The following is a 19,581-nucleotide window of genomic DNA, read 5'->3' as shown; positions in this document are numbered from 1 at the left end:
CTTCCTTCCTTCCTTCCTTCCTTCCTTCTTTCTTTCTTTCTTTCTTTCTTTCTTTCTTTCTTTCTTTCTTTCTTTCTTTCGCTTTTTGGGTCACACCTGGCGATGCACAGGAGTTCCTCCTGGTTCATGCACTCAGGAATTACTCCTGGCAATGCTCAGGGGACCATATGGGAAGCTGGGAATTGAACCCGGATCTGCCGCATGCAAGGCAAATGCCCTACCCGCTGTGCTATCACTCCAGCCCCCGCAAGTCACTTTCTCACCTTGCATTTTGTTTGGGCTGACCTGAGCATAAATAAAAACATATCCTCTTTTCCATAGTGTCATCAGTAAATTAGGTATGTTTTGTACCAAGTAGGGTTATAAGATTTCAAATGAAAGGAACCAAGTGTGAGATACGTATAATTCAGTGCCTAATCTATAGTTTGTGCTGGATAAATGAGCTATTCTGATCTTATTCAATTCTTGCTTTTATTCAAGATTGTCTGTTACATACTGTGCAAGCAAATTTTTGACACTCTCATTGGCTCCCCAAAGCAGACTTTCCCAGAAAAAAACCTTAATGGGATAAGCAAATTCTTTACATATAGGAGACCTGAGTTTGATCCCTGACCACTTCAGGGAGCAACCTCTGAGCACAGGGCTGGGAATAGCCTTCAAGCACTTCTGGGTGTGGCTCAGTAACCCAAAACGGGGGGGCTGCATAACTTTCACTTCTTACCTTTTCAAGGGCCTGATTAGAGTCACTCACACATTATTACTGCAGTCTCTCACTTAGTAACCTCAATTGAACGTCTGCTCAGAGCTTATCTTGGTTCTTCTCCTGAGGAATGCACTCCTCAAGCAGTTCCACCTCCATTGAAGAAAAATAGGGTGGAGTAGAAGGAGCTATAGAGAGGGAAAAACTAATTCTATACATCTTTGAGGAGCATTGTCTTGAGCCTGGGCACTGTAGTCAAGGGAGGTTCACTAGCATGGCATGACTAAATTTTGAAGAATGTATTATATGAAGTCTGCCAAAGGAGGTGAAAATAGATCTATCAGGCAGAGGACAGTGTTCAAATGCAAAATTCATGATAGGGTTAGGAGTGGATGGAAGTGATTGTGAGTGACTCAGTAAAATGAAAAGGGCAAAGATAGTGTACTGAGAAAACCCAGGATAAGTAACAGACAAAGCAAGGGCCAGAGAGATAGCATAGGAATGAAAGCACTTGCTTTGCATGCAGCCAATCTGGGTTCGATTCCAGTACTACATATGGATCCCTGAGTGTGCCAGGAGTAATCCCTGAGCACAGAAACCAGGAATAAGCACTGAGCATATCTGGTTGTGATTCAAGAGCCAAAACCCAAACAATCAAAAAAGGTATAAGGCCAAGAAGGCAAATCTCATTTCATCTTGCTGAATTTTGTTTTGTTTGTATAGTTACAGGGGGATCAAACTAACGATTTACATATTCAAGGTAAGTGCTTTTACTGATAACCTACATTCTTGAGCCTTCAAAGGTTATGTCATAACCCATGAAGATGGACTTTTATACTAAAGGGAACAGAGAATCTCTGAATGGTCTGTATCAGTGTTATGACCACGAAATGGATGATGTATTGAAGGCAATGACAGGGACTTCAATTGGCTGAGCACATATTTTGTATGCTAAAGAACTGGATTTGATTCCAACACTTCATGCTCCCCAAGCACTGTCAAGCATGATCCCCAAGCACAAGAGCTGAGAGGAGCTCCTGAACCCTCTGACTGTGTGCACATTTCACCCCTGCCGAAAAGACAAGGACAGGGATTTTCCAGGGCCCTACTTGAGGACACTTAGCTTGAATTAGAAAAAAAAGACCCCCGTGCCAGTTTGTTTCACTCGGGGCACTCCAGAGTGGGGGTGGGTGAGACCTCTCTCTACACCAACGGTTCCAGCCCCAGCAACCTAAAACCTCCAGAACCCTTCACCACCCTGCTCATGGCAGCTCTCCATATGCTCTGGCCAAACCTCACCCACCGGTAAGCCTTTTCCTGGACCACGCAGCAATATTTGCATCTGAGCGAATCTTCATAGACCAACTCTACCTATAGTCCAAGAGTACTGCACCACATCTGATGGGATTCAAAGTAGGAGACAACCAACCTTTGAAAGAAATGTTATATCATTTCAGTTCTGCTTTGGGGCAGGGATTGAAGTTCAGGATTGAAACACCCGAAATATGGTGGTGAGAAGGTGTAATGGTGGTTGGATGGGTGTTTGAATATCAAAGGTAAATGAATATTGTGAACTACTTTGTCACTGTATCACGGTATCACTGTCATCCTGTTGTTCATCGATTTGCTCAAGCGGGCACCAGTAACATCTCCATTTGTCCCAGCCCTGAGATTTTAGCAGCCTTTCCTTTACTTGTCTTTCCCAATGATTAGAGGCTCTTTCAGGGTCAGGGGAATGAGACCTGTTATTGTTACTGTATTTGGCATGTTGAATACCCCACAGGAAGCTTGTCAGGCTTTTCCATGCAGGTGGGATACTCTTGGTAGCTTGCTAGGCTCTCCAAGAGGGACGGAGAATGTATATCAAAGAATACAAGCAAGTATGTTAAAACTAAACACATGTGTGCTGCTTTAGGCACATCAGTGGGCTAGACTATAAGAGGTCTCACTCGGTTTTTCCACTCGGTTTTCCCACTCAGACGAGCCCCACTCAGAACTGCTTTATAAAATTAAAAAAAAATTAAAGAAAAAGAAAAAAAAGACCATGGTTTGAGAGGCAGTACAGAGGATAGGGCATTTGACTAGCACGCAACCAACTGGGTTCAATCTCAAGTACTCCATTAGGTCCCTGAGCCCACCAGGAGTGATCCCTGGGCAGTGATCCTTGAGCCCACCATGAGTAGCCCTGAGCACAGCCAGGTGTGGCAAGAGAGAAAGAAAAATAAAGAAAGAAAGAAAGAAAGAAAGAAAGAAAGAAAGAAAGAAAGAAAGAAAGAAAGAAAGAAAGAAAGAAAGAAAGAAAGAGAGAGAGAGAGAGAAAGAAAGAAAGAAAGAAAGAAAGAAAGAAAGAAAGAAAGAAAGAAAGAAAGAAAGAAAGAAAGAAAGAAAGAAAGAATTAAAAAGCAAGGAAGGAAAGAAGGGAGGGAGTGTGGATAGGTACAATAGTAAAAAATTATATCTTTGCATCTCTTATTAATTCAGTCTAAAAATGTTTAGTAAATGTATGTTAGAAGGAAGGTACCCTTAATTCAGAAGTGCCCATATTTCAATTTATCTGCCACTGTGTTCATGACTATGAGATTTGCCTTCATGATTTTCTTTGTCCTCACTCTCAGTGGAAATGCCTACCTTATAAATTCCAAGAATTCATTTTATTTGTTCCAGGTGATTCCTATCACTTGCCTATAGTTATACTCTTTTAAAAAGTACTGGATTCGCTGGTATTTTTCTAAAACATGCAAAGCACTGATTCTTAGTTGCTAAACTCACCCATTTCAGAGACAAAAAATAAGATCAGCATTCCTGCCTGGAAAACTACCTCTTTTGTGTGTTTACAAAAATAATTATTGAATTCAAAGAATGACAAAATGAAGCAAGGGATAATACCTGTGTCATAATCACCGGTTCCTTTAACATGGCTATTAAATCTGCTCAGTTCAAACACCAGAAGATGTAGTGATTTGAGAATCACTCTCCATGGGAAAGAAATGACCCAATTCCAGAAGTATGTGACCCCTGTCCATGTCACCTGACATGTATCACTATAGTTAAACTAAGGAGAGACACATTCCTAGACTATCAGTAAATGTCCGTTAGAAAACAATTCCCCCATGGGCCAGAGTGATAAAACAGTGGGTATGATGCTTGTTTTCCTCTTAGCTGACCCAGGTTCTATCCATAGCATCCCATACAGTCATGCAGGCCAGCCAGGAGTTGTCCCTCAGTGCGAAGCCAGAACTGATCTCTGAGCACAACAGGGTGTGCCCCCCCCAAAAAAAAAACCTAAAATAAGAAAACAGTTTCTGGGGCTGGAGCGATAGCAACAGCAGGTAGGGCATTTGCCTTGTATGTGGCCGACTGGGTTAAATTCCCAGCATCCCATATGGTCCCCCGAGTACCATCAGGAGTAATTCTTGAGTGCATGAGCCAGGAGTAACCACTGTCAGTTCCCCCTAGATACCAACTCTTTCAGAGTCAAAAATCCTTTAAGTTAAATCATATAATAAGACAACAAAGTAAGGAAGAAAAGCATAAAGCTTAAGTAAGAAGAAATAATCAGATACACATTGATCAAGAATAAATATAAAATAATGCCAAAATGGCATCTTGGTTCAGGTGAAAGAATTGAACTGTAGAAGTTTAATTTGTAAAATGTCTAGGAAAGCATCAACTGTATCAATGACTTAAAGTGAAGCAAAAGTTTTTGGTCTAAGTAAAGCAGTAAATGTCCTTTCAACATTGAGGCTTTGCCATTTTCATCCCAGAGACGTGTCCATAATTTTGCTAATCAAATTTTGCTATTCAAAATTTTTCAGATCTTCAAATTCTAAATTTGTCCCATATGGGGGTAAAACTATGATGGAAGATATCGTTAGCTACCTTAGCTACCTAAGTGAATCTTCTTCATTGAATGTTATCTGCCTCTCTAGATATTGGGTAGAGGATTTTTTCACATGAGCAAACCCAGAGCAGATGGTAGTCTGAGATGCCACCACAAAGAGAAACACTAGTAGGAAGTGCAGGTTGCACATGGTGTGCAGATACAGTGGCCTGGCAAAGGAAAAAAGAATCTGTTTTAGAGAGGCTATTCTCCATATTTATTCATATCTCTGTTGTTTATCAAGCACGAATTGCCACTACTTACCTTTCTTCTGTCTTCACAAACTGGACACTAATTTTGAGCACTGGGGCACTAAATAACCAAGACATAAAGGAATGTAACCCATACCATAGGTATGGTAAGATAGCGCAGATTTGGTCTGACCTGCAGAAAATGCTTTCTAATCAAAGTAACAGGATGTATCTGTGTAAAAGTCAATGAGTCTTCTTTTCATTTCCGTGGAGGCTGACAAAAATGGATTTGAGGGGAGAGAGCAACATCTGTCTGTGCACAGGACTTACTCCTGACTCTGTACTCAGTATCAGTCTAGGTAATGCTCTGGGAACCATATAGGGCTCCAGAAATCAAATCCAGGTTGTCCTTGCACAAGTCAAGCACCCTGGTTGCTTTATCATTTGTCTGGTTCCACACACCAAAAAAATGTTTTCTTACAGAAAAAATTTTCTCCCATATTGACCCTCCCTCTTCCACTTTCATAGAATTAAAGCAACTTGCCTGTTAGCATAGAAATAATTTGTTTCATTGAGCCTGATTTATTTGTCCTAATAAAGCTAATGATCTCCTCTGCTCTTTGCTTACTAATTCAGAATGCAATTGGCCCTGGAACCTTTATTCCCATGGTACAAACACAATATTTTTAAATCTAAAATTGATTACCTTAAAAGAAACAACATCTCTCTGGGAGATATCTTTATAGCTGTTTATTAGACATAGGTAATGAACAAAGAAATTCTTTATCGCCTAATTTAGTCCTTGGATCCTCCATTTTTAAGCAGGGATTTTTGTAACTTTCTTGACTAAGTCAGATGCAATCCTTTCAGTCCAGCTTTATGCATATTTACATCTAGTAAAATGAGTAGATGATTCTGGATATATGACTGTGCCTTTATCCATCCAGTCACTCATCATACCTCTCTTTGCCTAAAGAGGCCAGGCTTTGAGAGCTCAGCACATAAAGATGAGCAAGACAGAGCCCCTGCCCTCCTAGGGGAGACAGGTAGGTAACAATAGTTTCTAAAATTGTGAGAAGTGCAATAATTGTCGTACACATCAAGTTTAATAGTGGGCCCCAGGAGGGTATGATAAATTCAGTCTGGGGAATAAAGAAGAGACTTGATGAAGCTTTTCCAGGCATAATTACTTCCTGTTGTTCCCTGATTTTTATGGTACCCAAATGACAAATGTGCAATAGAGGAAAAATCACTCTTCAAACCCACCTCAAATGTAGCAAATATCACCACTGCATTGGGGAAAGTAGGACAGCTTGTAATCATTCCTTAGTCACATCACTTACTGCGAGCTAAAAGGAAGTGTTTGCTTATTGCAAATGTGAATTTTGTACCTTTGCTGAAGAATGGCTGTGACCTGTTTGCAGAAATTCTCTCCATTTTGAGAAAACTCCTTTAGGTTCTTGTACACTTTATTATACTGAAAAAGAAAAGATGCACAGAAGGATTATGAGTATTTCCAAAGAGAGAACGCCTCTAAATTTTGAAGGCTGTTGACATGATGACTGTTAGTAGAAATGATGTTGTGGCTACAAGAACGTATACCTCTTACATGAGTCCTAAAATAAAAATGACATCATTTCTGCTTATCAAAGATCCTGAAAACTTTACACAAATAAAGCTGACTTATCAATTTCTCTGTAGGCAAAATGCATCTATTCAGCATCAAAGTGCATTTGGTTTCCTCTTACCCACTATTGCTCCCAAGCAGGTCAAAAGTACACTCTGATTGACACTGTGGAATCATTTTTTTGTCTCCTCCCACCCCAAATTCCTAAAGAATATTTTTAAGCCTAATGATAAACCATGAACCATTGACATGTTTCTCTGATGAAATATGAAACTAAGTGAAGAGCATGTAGTAAAAGGTATCCTAACTCCCTTCATATATCTTTTAACTAAATAATAAGGATGTCGACCAATGAGTTAAATTCAGGGTTGAATCAAACCTTTTTATAGATAGACCTTCATTTACATACATATAAATAAATAGCCAGCAGACACAAGAATTTCAAGCAAAAGGCTTTATAATTTGATTAAGAATACCACAACATCATTCTGGAAGTTCTATTTGTAAAGACAGACCTTGGGGATAGTAAATTTTAAGTACCTTGGTGGAGAATAATTGTCAGTTAATTCTGCCTCTTGCTTGATTAAGGGCAGGTGAGTTAAGAACCAGAACCACTCCAAACTCTTTCCTTCTGGGAATGTGTGGCAAATGAGTTTCATTTTACTTTGAACTTTTGGTGAGAGGACAGTTTTTATTGAAACTTATTTAGGAAGATGTGAGGGGAAAGAATGACAGAAGTATAGTTCAAGAGAGAATACTGGCTTCTCAGAGTGGAAATAGGCAAGCAAAGAAACAGACATGCAAGCAAGATATGTGTTTGAGAAGGAACATGGGCTTGAAGAGCAAATCTTAATTGAGATTTTTATCATAGGTGCAGATTCTGTGCAGCCTGACCATAGCTGAGACCCTTTCCTGGAACAATGAACCAGCATATTCCTGCACAGTTGTTCTTGGCCTGTGTCTGGGAGCTGTGTGAAGACAGAAAAGGAGAGCAACCAAAAAACTAAAAATTGAGTTCCCATATGACCCAGAAATACCACTTCTGGGAATATATCACAGGAATGCAAAAAATAACAGTAGAAATGACATCTGCATTTGTATGTTTATTGTAGCCCTGTTCACAATAGCCAGATTCTGGTAATAACCTGAGTGCCTGAGAACAGACAGTTAAAGAAACTGTGGTACATCTACACAATGGAATACTATGCAGCTGTTAGGAAAGATGAAGTCATGAAATTTGCTTATAAGTGGATGGACATGGAGAGTATCATGCTGAGTGAAATGAGTCAGAAAGAGAGGGAAAGACATAGAGTGACTGCACTCATTTGTGGAATACAAAATAACATAATATAAGAATAACACCCAAGGACAGTAGAGACGAGACAGGAGAATGACTCCACAATTTGGAAGCCTACCTCCTGTGCTGGGAAGAAGGCAGTTAGAATGGAGAAGGGACTACTAAGTCAATAAGATGGAAGGGATACCTTGGGATGGGAGATGTGTGCTGAAAGTAGACTAAGGACTAATCATAATGGCCTCTCAGTACCTGTATTGCAAACCATGATGCCCCCAAATAGAGAAAGAGTGTAAGAAGGAAGGTGCCTTGCATAAGAGGTAGGGGGTGTGATGGGGTGGGGGTGGTGGGAGGGATACTGGGGGCATTTATGGTGGAAAACACACACCATAAATGGAGGTGATGGGTATTCAATGATTGTATGACTGAAATTCAATCATGAAAGCTTTGTAACCGTATCTCACAGTGATTCAGTAAAAAAAGAGAAAAGAAAAGGGGAGGAGTCTCATGCCTACTGAAGCTCACTGTGCAGCAAGCATACCCACACGTGCTGGCAGCATCCTGGCATCTGAGGTTAGTGCTAATAGGGTCATAAGCAGAGGACACAGGACTACTAGGAGGAAGGGAACTTATAGCAATGACCTCATCCAGGTCTTTTTCTTTAGGAATAGAATGAACCAAGGCCTTTCTTGAAGTCCCTTTTACCTTTATGTAACTGTTTAATTCTTATCTGAATTGAACTCAGAAAACCATGGTAAATATAGTAGATGCAGAGCACCACTGAAACTGCCTGAGGCACAAGGACATGGGTCAGTGTGCCATGCTCCTTCTTAAGGACATCCTTCCTTTATAAATGAAACTTGCAAAATCCTGGGCTTGTAGGTACTACTGAGGCATGTGAACCAGCGGGAAACAGTCGGGGAGGAGTGTGCAGGGCTGGAGAGACTGAGGCCATGTCCTTATTGGCCCATGGGAACATGGCCACTCATGGTCATATCTTCCCATCTAGCCAAGCTAAAATATGATGTACTTAGCATCTAAATATGATTTTTAAAAAATTAGCACAAGTCACTGGAGAGCTAGCTCAGGAGTTAGGGTTCTTGCCTTGCATGCAGCCAATCTTGGAACCACATAGGTCCCAGCACTGTGGAAGTCACCCCCTAAGCACAGAGCCAACAGTAGCCCCTGAGCACTGCTGGGTGCGGTCTACTACCTACTACCTCCATCCTGCCCAAAATTGTAGCCAGGATTCATCAAATCCCTATAGAACAAGCAAAACATAGCTGAAGAGGCATTCTCAGGAATTCTGCTGGGAAGGTGGGATTCTTCTGGGCTAAGTGGCTACGCTCTATCAGGCAATTGGCTTTCTCATTTTTATTTCCATGAACAATGAATCATCTTGCCATCTGTGAATAGCAAGACACAATCAGATCGTCTTCCTCTAACAGGTACAGGAGACAAGTTTTAGTGAGCATTTTGTATGTGTGTGTATGGCAGGGGGCATCCAAGTAGTGCTCAGGGGACCATGAGGTGCCAGAGAATGATCCCAGGGTTCCCAAATGCAGGCATATGTTTTGCATCTTTGAGGAAATTTGTTTCTGCTTGTTTGGTGTACTTCTTTGTTACTTCAACATTACTTCTAACCCTTCACCCCACCAAATAATGTTTTAAAATGTTCTAGCAATAAAACCAAATAACATCTCACATAAATGCACCTCGGTGAGGAGTAGAATAAAATAAGATCAATATTTTCAGGGCACAGGACCTTGGACTCTTCAGCCTGTCTAGCCCTTAGTGCAACTGAGGAAAGAAAGGTGAAAGATTTGCTTTTTGTTTGCTGTTTTTGGTTTTTGGTTCAAACCTGACTGTACTCAGGACTTACTCCTATCTCTGTCCTTAGGAATCACTCCCAGTGATTTAAGGAACAATACGTGGTACCAGGGACAAATCAGCCACTTGCAAGCAAACATATCTTTCATGGACTAGAGCGATAGCACTCGGGTAGGGTGTTTGCCTTGTACGCAGCCGACCCGGGGTTGATTCCTCTGTCCCTCTCGGAGAGCCCGGCAAGCTACTGAAAGTATCCTGCTCACATGACAGAGCCTGGCAAGCTACCCGTGGTATATTTGATATGCCAAGTAACAAGTCTCTCAATGGAGACGTTACTGGTGCTCGCTCGAGCAAATCGATGAACAATGGGATGACAGTGCTACAGTGCTACCCTCTGTACTAAACCCCTTCTGCAATTTTACTTAAAATCACTTTTAATTGGAATTGTATCAAATAAGTATGTATATGTGTACATTATAAATATGCACACATATCTATATTTACAAATAAATATGGAAAAGTGGAACGTGGAGGAGAAGTTGAGTCACAGCTGGCATACTCTTTCTAGCTCTGAGTTCAGTGGTCACTCTTGGCAGTACTCAGGGGACCATGTAGTGCTGGGATTGACCCCAGACCTCTCACAAGCAAAGCCTGTGCTTAGCACTTTGAACTTTTTCTCTATCCCTAAAATAGACCTTTTTTCTTTTTTTTTTGGTAAATGGCATTTAATCTTCTCATCTAAGGACACTGTAAATCTTCATTACTTCTAATCTTATTTTATCTTCAATAAATCATTAGGATTATCTTTATAGCCCTGTAGTGTTCTCCTTTGATTTAGTTAGAAACATCTTATAGGGTTAAGTGTGTTTTTCCCAGCTACTTCTCTCCAGGCAAGCCAAACAGAAGCATTGCATCCACACAAACACCACAAGGTCATGTGCAAAAAAAGAAGGAGACTTGCAGAATGAGGTTTTCTTCTCAGAAACACTAAGAACCTGGGAAAATCCAGCAGGAAGGAGGGATGAAAAACTCTGAGGCCTTTGGAAGGAGAGTAAGGGGAGAAAGGAGGAGACCCTACCTGGCTCCCTGCCAGCTGTCATCTGAGGACAGTCTCTTTCCCACAGTCCCAGGGAGAGACACCATGTGTGAGGATGAGGCAAGAAGGGGAAATGCTGCCTCTCACCTACATGAAAATAAACAGAAGAGGTGGAGTATTTCTCCATGCTTGGACCCCAGGGGTGACTGCATCTTTCACACTTATTGATTCATCAGACCTCTCAAGACACCTTTAAAAAACACTATTTTCAGGGCACTAGTTTCAGAAGGTCAGGTTATTCGGGAAGTTAGTACTCACTGATTCCATTCGAAACCCAGTGGCCTTTGGTCAGGGGTGGTGGATAGGGGCTGGAGGGATGAAATCTGATGAAGTGGAGAGACTGTCTTTCTCCAAAGCTTCCACATGCAACCTTAAAGCAAGGGGGCTGCTCAGACAAAACACATTATACGGTTGCTAATGAGCCGGGGGCTGGCAGTTTTTACTTTCAGAAGAAATTTCCTGTTATCTAATAGACTGGCATTTGCTATCTCTCTTTGAATGATGGCACAGATAGAAAATGATGCTTGTTCAGAGTCACTAGTGGTAAAGGGACAAGACATTTTAGGCAGATGCTACAGGTCTTGGAGCTCTGCTCGAGCCACACGCTAAAGGTTAGAAGGTTTTGCATGTGAGGTGCACCTGTAACTTCTTTCCCAAACTCCAGACCAGGCACACAATAATCAAGACAGGTGTTGGTATTTGTAACTGTATGAATAGATAAGAGCTGTACTCTGCTGATTATAGCACAAGAGCGAATCTTTATCTTTGACCCAGTAGGTAATGTTCCAGCCATCCCTAACAAACTCTGAGATAAAGGTGACTTCAGGAAGTAAAAGCTTTGTTAAGAATATATCCATTATATTGTATGACTGAAATCCAATCATGAATGGCTTTGTAATGCTCTAAAAAATAAATTTAAAAATAAATAAATAATTAATTTTTAAAGGATATATCCATATTTTATTATCATTTCTTCTTTAGATGATTCTATACATTTCATATATACCATCTACTCAGATTTGAGACTGAGAGCAGACTGGCATGAACAACAAATAAGACCCAGAGACCCCATACATAAATATGTGTGCATGGTGTATATCACGTAGAGTGTGTTCATGTGTATGTGTTTGTATGGTTCATGATGAAAAAATATTGGGATATATCTGCCCAAATGAGAGTATATCTCTTGACTTCAGCTTTGGGCTTTCTCCCTATTCCACCTCCCCATCTCACTTTCTTTCTTTTTTTTTTTTTAACTTTTTATTAGTGAATCACTGTGAGGTACAGTTACAAATTTATAAACTTTCATGCTCGCGTTTCAGTCATACAATGATAGAGTACCCATCCCTCCACCATTGCCCATTCTCCGCCACCAATGGCCAATGGTCCCAGTAACCCTCCCACCACCCCACCTCATCTCCCCTCGCCACTGTGGCAGGGCATTCCCTTTTGTTCTCTCTCTCTCCTTTTAGATGTTGTTGATTGCAATAGAGGTATTAAGTGTCCATCATGTTTGGTCTATAGTCTACTTTCAGCACACATCTCCCATCCCGAGCAGGCCCTCCTAGCACCCTTTACTTGGTGGTCCCTTCTCTATCTGAGCTGCCTTTTCCCCCCAGCATGTGAGGCCGGCTTCTAAGTTGTGGAGTAATCCTCCTGGTGTTTATCTCTACTATTCTTCGGTGTTAGTCTCCCATTCTGTTACTTTATATTCCACAAATGAGTACAATCTTTCTATGTCTGTCCCTCTCTTTCTGACTCATTTCACTTAACATGATACTTTCCATGTTGATCCATCTCTATGCAAATTTCATTACTTCATCTTTTCTAACAGCTGCATAGTATTCCATTGTGTATATGTACCAAAGGTTCTTTAACCAGTCATCTGTTCTTGGGCACTCGGGTTTTTTTTTTCTTTTTCTTTTTTTCAAATTCTGGCTATTGTAAACAGTGCTGCAATGAACACATAAGTGCAGATGTCATTTCTATTATACTTTTTTTGCATTTTCGAAATATATTCCCAGGAATGGTATTGCTGGGTCAAATGGGACCTCAATTCTTAATTTTTTGAGAAGTACTCATATTGTTTTCCAAAAGGGCTGAATCAGTTGTCATTCCCACCACCAGTGAAGGAGAGTCCCTTTCTCCCCACATCCGCGCCAACATCAGTTTCTTTTGTTCTTTTGGAAGTGGGCCAGTCTCTGTGGTGTAAGATGATATCTCATTGTTATTTTGATCACATCCCACTTTCTTAAGAAGAGAGGAAAGTCTTTGAAAGAATCACACAAAACACAATTTGATTTTTGTTTTTGTTTGGAGGCCACACCCAGCAGTACTCAGAGCTTACTCTTAGCTCTGTGCTCAAGATTCCTAGTGGGCCTTGGGGAACATATGTGTCCTGGGAACCAAACTCAGATCGGATGCATATAAGACAAACGCCCTATTAGCTGTACTATCTCTCTGGCTCCCAACAAAACACAATTTGGAAACCACTGAAGTTCAATCACCTTATTTTGGTAAGTTAAGATCCAATCAACTGAAGCAAAACTAATTAACTAGAGACAAAAGTGGAATGAGAAGGATTTACACAAGCAACTTGAGAAGCCATGCAAGATAAAGAAACATGAATGGTTAATCAGTATGATCATATTAAGTTTACTTGGACTGAGTTACTTTAGAAGACTGGAATGATAGTACAGCGGGTAGAACATTTGCCTTGCACATGGTCGACCCGGGTTCGATTCCTCCACCCCCTCAGAGACCTGGCAAGCTACCAAGAGTATCCTGCCTGCACAGCAGAGCCTGGCAAGCTACCCATGGCATATTCAATATGGCAAAAACAGTAACAACAAGTCTCACAATGGAGATGTTACTGGTGCCCGCTTGAGCAAATCAATGAACAATGGGATGACAGTGTTACAGTGCTACAGAGTTACTAAAAGGGTCAGTACAGAGGTTCCCTATAGTCACTATAAAAAGTGTGCTCAGAACAAGGTCAAGAGAAAGTGAGTTTTTGGTGTTTACCTTCTTTCCATTGAGCTTTTAAATACTCTACCCCACCAAGTATTTATTCTGGAAAGAACCTCACATCTTCTGGATTTATATTGTATGTTGCTTTTTCTTGCTGTCATCAATTACAAGAAAGAAACTAGTGTTTTTGTCCTAATAAACTAGTGTCAGGTTAGTGGTGGAATATTTGGTATCTTTTTTGAGCACCTAAAAATTCCAGCAGACAGATAGTGAACAAACATTGCTCATTCAGCCATTTTGGAAGATGTTTCTTCCCGGTATTCTAAACAAATTGTTTTATATAAATATTTTCATTACAAAACTATGTAACAATTTAGGCAACATGAAATGGCACATGAAATAATCAGATGACTTGTAAACAATATAAGATATACTTTATTGACCTTGACTTGGCTACTTTCTGATTTTTTCATAGTCTGAATGCTTAAAATGTTTGAGTCCAGTTATTCTAGAAACGTCCATTTTAGCCAGATGACAGTATATTTATATACTATCAATATATTATTTATATTTATACTATATATAAATATACAATATATACTTCCAATATATTTATTGGAAGTAGTAATAAAAGGTTTCATAGTAAGACACACCATTCCATTTACATTTAATCAAATAAACTTCTGTTGGCTGCCTACTGTGAAACTTGTGTACCTGTGAATTCTGATTCACAAGAGGATAATATTTCAAAGCTCTGCCCCTTTTTCTAAGTTGTTATCCATGTTTATAAGCATCTGTGTTATGTCTGGAATGCTTGCAGTAGTTATCACAGATTCCGAGATCTAGAAAATTAAAGAACAGAGTCCATTCCATCCTCTACTCACTGATGAGCAAACAGGTCCAAACACTGTATAAAAGCATGTCACACTGCTTGCTAATGCACACTGGAGGTGCTTTGGGATAAGGCATCCAGGCCAGACTCCACCTGCCTCCTTCTCTCCACAATGAACCAGATTCCTCAGGAGTCCTGGGCTGTTGCACAGGCTGCTCTTTCTGAGCACCAGCTAATATTCCACGAGCCAGGCTGAGCCTCCTAAATGGAAATCTCAGCTGGGCACCCAAATAGGCTACAGGAGTGGCCCACACCTGCGGACCGTTTCCACACCTTAGGATTCTAAGAGAAGGGGCTAACCATGTCTCCCACTTGGATGTCTGTGTTGACAGGTCCCGTATCTGGAAACTGTAGGAGTGAGTAAAAGTAAAAACTCTTTGCCCTTGATTATGAAGGCATTATTTCTAAAGAAAGACACTTCCTTTTGTGATTGGATGATTGGATGAATCCAGTTGGAGATAATTTGATCCTATTTTTTTGCACACACATATGGGTAGGATTTTCTTTGGCATGTATTTTAGCTTACAAGCTAAGCTTTTGGGCATGAAAACATCAGGATTCAACCAATTATTTTTGTGGTCAAAAACAGAACTTGAAACAGTTTTCTTCCAATAGTTTCTAACGCTCTCAAGATTAGTTAAAAAATTTGGTGCAGCACTTAGGCAATCTTTGTATGATCCCCGTGACTACTCATTTGAGCACAGACACTGGCAATGCGATTGAAGGTTAAATGACCCAAGTCATTAATCTATCTTGGAAACTGGTTATGACTAAAAGAAAGACATTTGAAAATCTGGGTTAGGGGCCAGAGAGATAGTACAGGGGTTAAGTCTCTTGCTTTGCACATGGCATATTCCAGCTCAATTCCTGGTATCACACACATATGGTACCCCTAGTTTTACTAGAAATGATCCTTGAGCAAACAGTGAATAATAAGCCCTGAATACGTCTGAATGTGGTCTCCAAACAGCAAAAAAAAAGTAATAATAATTCTAAATTTAAAATATTTTATCATTTTGTGGAGAAACCACTCTTACTCAGAATATCTTCAAATACATAAAACAAAATAACAGGGTTACAAAGCAAATAAATTATGCTGAAACATGCTTATGAAAACATGTTTTACTTTATTTTTATTATTATTATTACTTTAGTTTGAGGGCCATACCCATCTGTGCTCAGGATTTAATCCAGATCTGCACTCAGGGATCACTTCTGGTGAGCTCAGGAGACCAAACTGAATGCTGGAAATTAAATCTGGGTATGCCACATGCAAAGCAAGCATTCTACCCACTGGGTCAGCTCCAGAAAATATATTTTAATTCCATAAAATTTGTCATTGCTATTATACATGTAATTAACATACTGAGTTTCAAACAAGTCAAGAATCAACCCGAATTTCGAAGACACACTGAGTGTAAATATTATTTCTAGCTGTATACAAACAACTACAATGCTATATGAAGATCTGTTTATTTACTTTTGGTTTGAGGACAAACCCAGTGGTGCTCAGGGCTAACTCCTGGCTCTGTGCTCAGGGATTACTCCTGCCAGGCTCAGGGGACCATATTGGGTACTGGGGATGGAACTGAGGTTGGCTGCATGCAAGGCAAGTGTCTTGACCACTGATTATCTGTCTGGCGCCAAGATTCATGTGATTTCTATTAGGACAGGGACATGACTGTGGTTTGTTGCTTTTATTCAGAATTGAAGGAAGTTCTAAATTTCAGTTTAAAACTCATCTATAGAAAGAGGTCATGTCTTTCCCATTGAAAGTTATTCAAACCCGCTAATTCCCTCACAGATTATAGACCAGGATAAGAACTGGTCTCAGAGTAGATCAGGGTCCTTCTGGGTAGACCAGGGTAAGTACTCTGAGAAGGCATTTTGAAGTAATTGTGTTCAACACAAACTTAGGGACTAATAGAAAGTGACATTTTGCAGACAGTTAAAAGTTTTGGGTTCTTTCTGATTTCTTCATGAAACACTTGAGTGTTCCGTTTATTTGCAATCTGTTCTCTTGTTTGTTCTGTTCCCAAAGGGCAACTTTATCTTCACACAGCATTGTTCCCTCAGCACAAGCTAGGACAGAACCAGGAAATCAACTTGAACTCTTGATCAAGATGAAACAATTGCAAATAAATAAAGATTCTGTGACTTTAGAATTTGAAACCCTAGCTGAAGGGATATCCGCCTTCTCCTACCTCCCAGATGACTTTGGTGGCACTGAGCCCATGGAGATGACTTTCAGGGTTGTGAAACGGGATAGGAGTCCTTGGGGCTACACTAGAGCGTGACGAAAAGAACCTTTCCGAGTGTCAGGACAAGGGAGCTTTATGCTGACACAGAAATGTGCTTCTGGGGGCTGTGCACGAGGAAGCCTTGCACCCAGATCCTAATCTAAAGTCAGCCTTGGAAAAGGATGTCAGGCAGTTGGTTCCTCAGTTTTTGTTTTGTCTTAAATTGACCTCAGCTTCCTTTCCTTTTAACTCTTACTTTGGTGTGCTGACTTTCTTCTTTAGTGATTATAGGTACTGAGTTTGTATTGTTGTCTTGTTTGGGGCGGGGTGGGTAGGTGGGGTAGGGTAGGAGGGTGAGGATGGCTTGGGGGAGGGGCTTGAGGCTATACTTGGTGGTAGTCAGGGCTTAGGCTCATGTATCACTCCGGGCACAGCTGACCATATGTGGTGTTGGCGATGAAACCAGGGTCAATGAAAGGCAAAGCAAATGTCCCAACCCCTGTACTATCTTGCTCACAGTTTTTGTTTCTGCTTTTGTTCCTCTCTTATCCCACTCATCTACCCTTATACAAAACCCTCAATGCATCAATGGCAAGAGAGGGAAGGAGACAACAGTGTAGAAAGGGAGCAAATATAAGAAAAAAAATTAACAAACACAAATAAACAACAAACAATGGAGGAACTTAAAAAGAGACCTGTTGGACAGGGGAGATATAGCATAATGGGTAGGGTACTTGGCCTGGGTTTGACCTTCTGCACCTCAGATGGTGGCCAGAGTCCTGGCAAGAGTGATCCCTGAGCACAGAACCAGAAATAACCCCTGAGCATTTCCAGGTGTGATACAAAACCCAAAACAACAACAACAAAAGAACATGTCATTTTTGGGGAGAAGGCTCCAAAGCAGTACTTGAAAGAATCTCACGGCCACTCCCCCTTGATGAGATGCTTACCTCAGTGCTTAGGTTACACTCTAGCTGTAGGGTGGGGAGGGGGAACATGATGGTGGGGATTGAACTTGGGGTTTCTGTAGTTCTTTGAGTTATACCCCCAGCTTGAAAGCTTGACTCTTGAAATCTACACACTGCTCTGGGATGTAGGTCAATGGTAGAGTACATGAGTACATGCTCTATATGTACAAGGCCCTGGGTTGTTCGATTCCCCAGCAACCTTCCCACCACTCCCTCCCCCAATATTTTTTTTCCTTTTTGGGTCACACCCAGCGATGCACAGGGATCACTCCTGGCTTTGCACTCAGGAATTACCCGTGGTGGTTCTCAGGGGACCATATGGGATGCTGGGAATCGAACCTGGGTTTGCCACGTGCAAGGCAAATGCCCTACCCACTGTTCTATCACTCCAGCTCCTCCCTCCCCAAATTTATACACTGTTAGAATTTGAGTTTACATCAGATCTGCATTATTTTTACATTTAAAAGAGCTTTAAAAAGTGAAAGGAAGCATTATTAATATTACGAGCTTCTGCTTCTCTTGCTCATCTGATTCATAAACTCACTTTGTGGAGTAACAATTAAAGTTGCTTCTTTGAGCCTGCGCTTTCCCGGATCATTGAATAAATACAAATGAAGCCAATAATCCTCTGTTGATCTTTTCCTTTACGGGGCTTTATGCAATTCCTGTTTATCTGCTTCTCTGCAGTTTTCATTTTGTTTTGTTTTGTTTTTAATAAACGAAGAATGAACTCAATCCTTTTCTTCTGAGACATCCTTGATTACTTCATTTCCAAAGCAAATATGTGCTCTCCACCCTCCTCCTTTACTTGAATTGCTCCTCATTTCCTAAATTACAATCTCTGCCATTGCTGTTAACGACCTCACCGTATCTTTGGACTTCTGCTGCATCTATTTTGGATAAGGATCCTCAAACTGAAACAAAGCATTTTGGGAAATCTGTCTGAGATCCACCAGGGTCGATCAGAGCCGGGAGTCTGTCTTTCATGTTGTAGGACTTGCAGTCCTTGCCTCTAAGTGATCTCAGGAAATACAATACTCAAGAAAACTTACCCCTCGTTTCATTCCTAGTCCAAAACCGCCTGAAAGTATTTTGCATGTTCTCTGCCCACTGCACACGAGGTCAGTTCCATTTGTGTACGTCTGACAAAAGTTTTCCAAACAGCTACTATTGACGCGAATATGTTACTAGACCCGCTCTAAGTGTTCCCATGAACAGGCAGATAAAAAAATAACAATGACCTGCCCCCTATCATTTGCTAGAACAGACACCATTTAAAATTAAATCAGAGTAAAACCACAAGACTTTTGTACCTCAGCCAATATCTAAACACATTTGACTTGAGAGCGTCTCAAATTTCTTAAGTTAAAATTCACTGATATGTAAACCTAGCATGTAGCCACCCTCCTGCACACCAGTTTACTCACCGAACAGTCTGTCAGTGGGTCCCTCATGTTGATAGGCGTTTTGCTTCTGTCCTTTTTTACCGGCACCCCAGCAAGCAGCTTCGAGGGCTGCAATCAAGCTTGGGTGTGTCCTGGATTTCCGGGATTCAAAGGCCTCCAGTACGTCAGTCCTTGTCAAACTCTCCAAGGAGGAAGTCCCAGCCCTGGACTTTCATCCCGTTTGTTTCTTGAAAAAGCAAAGAATTGCTCTGGGGGAAGAGAGCTGGAGGGAGATGGTGAGATGGACATGTGTAAATCCTTGCAGGGCCGGCTCCTGAGTTCTTGGCTGTGCAGCTCTGAGAAAAGGCCATCGAGTGTCCTTAACAATGCAGGAGCTCAAGGCTGATCAGGGAGGCCTGCATATTCTCTCCCCTGGTCTGTTCATCATAGTTTTTACTTTATGTGTTTTTAAGATGCTTTGACTTGTGGGAAACATTCAGACTTGGTC

General features: G+C 41.0%; 1 protein-coding gene across 1 annotated transcript in view; it reads right to left on the bottom strand.

Moving 5' to 3' along the window:
- The window catches only part of NOSTRIN (nitric oxide synthase trafficking), a 69,526-nt gene extending 50,325 nt beyond the window's left edge, over positions 1-19,201 (bottom strand). The window contains exons 1-2 of the mRNA XM_004601347.2: positions 19,116-19,201; positions 6,163-6,248 (exon numbers count right to left, since the gene is read on the bottom strand). Coding sequence (XP_004601404.2) covers positions 6,163-6,248; positions 19,116-19,142 — 113 coding nt within the window. The 5' untranslated portion in view covers positions 19,143-19,201. The remainder of the gene's footprint in view (positions 1-6,162; positions 6,249-19,115) is intronic.
- Positions 19,202-19,581: the final 380 nt, after the last annotated feature.

The sequence above is a fragment of the Sorex araneus genome, chromosome X (assembly GCF_027595985.1).
Source record: "Sorex araneus isolate mSorAra2 chromosome X, mSorAra2.pri, whole genome shotgun sequence".
Classification (NCBI taxonomy): Eukaryota; Metazoa; Chordata; class Mammalia; order Eulipotyphla; family Soricidae; genus Sorex; species Sorex araneus.
This window is presented reverse-complemented; position numbering and strand designations above follow the sequence as displayed.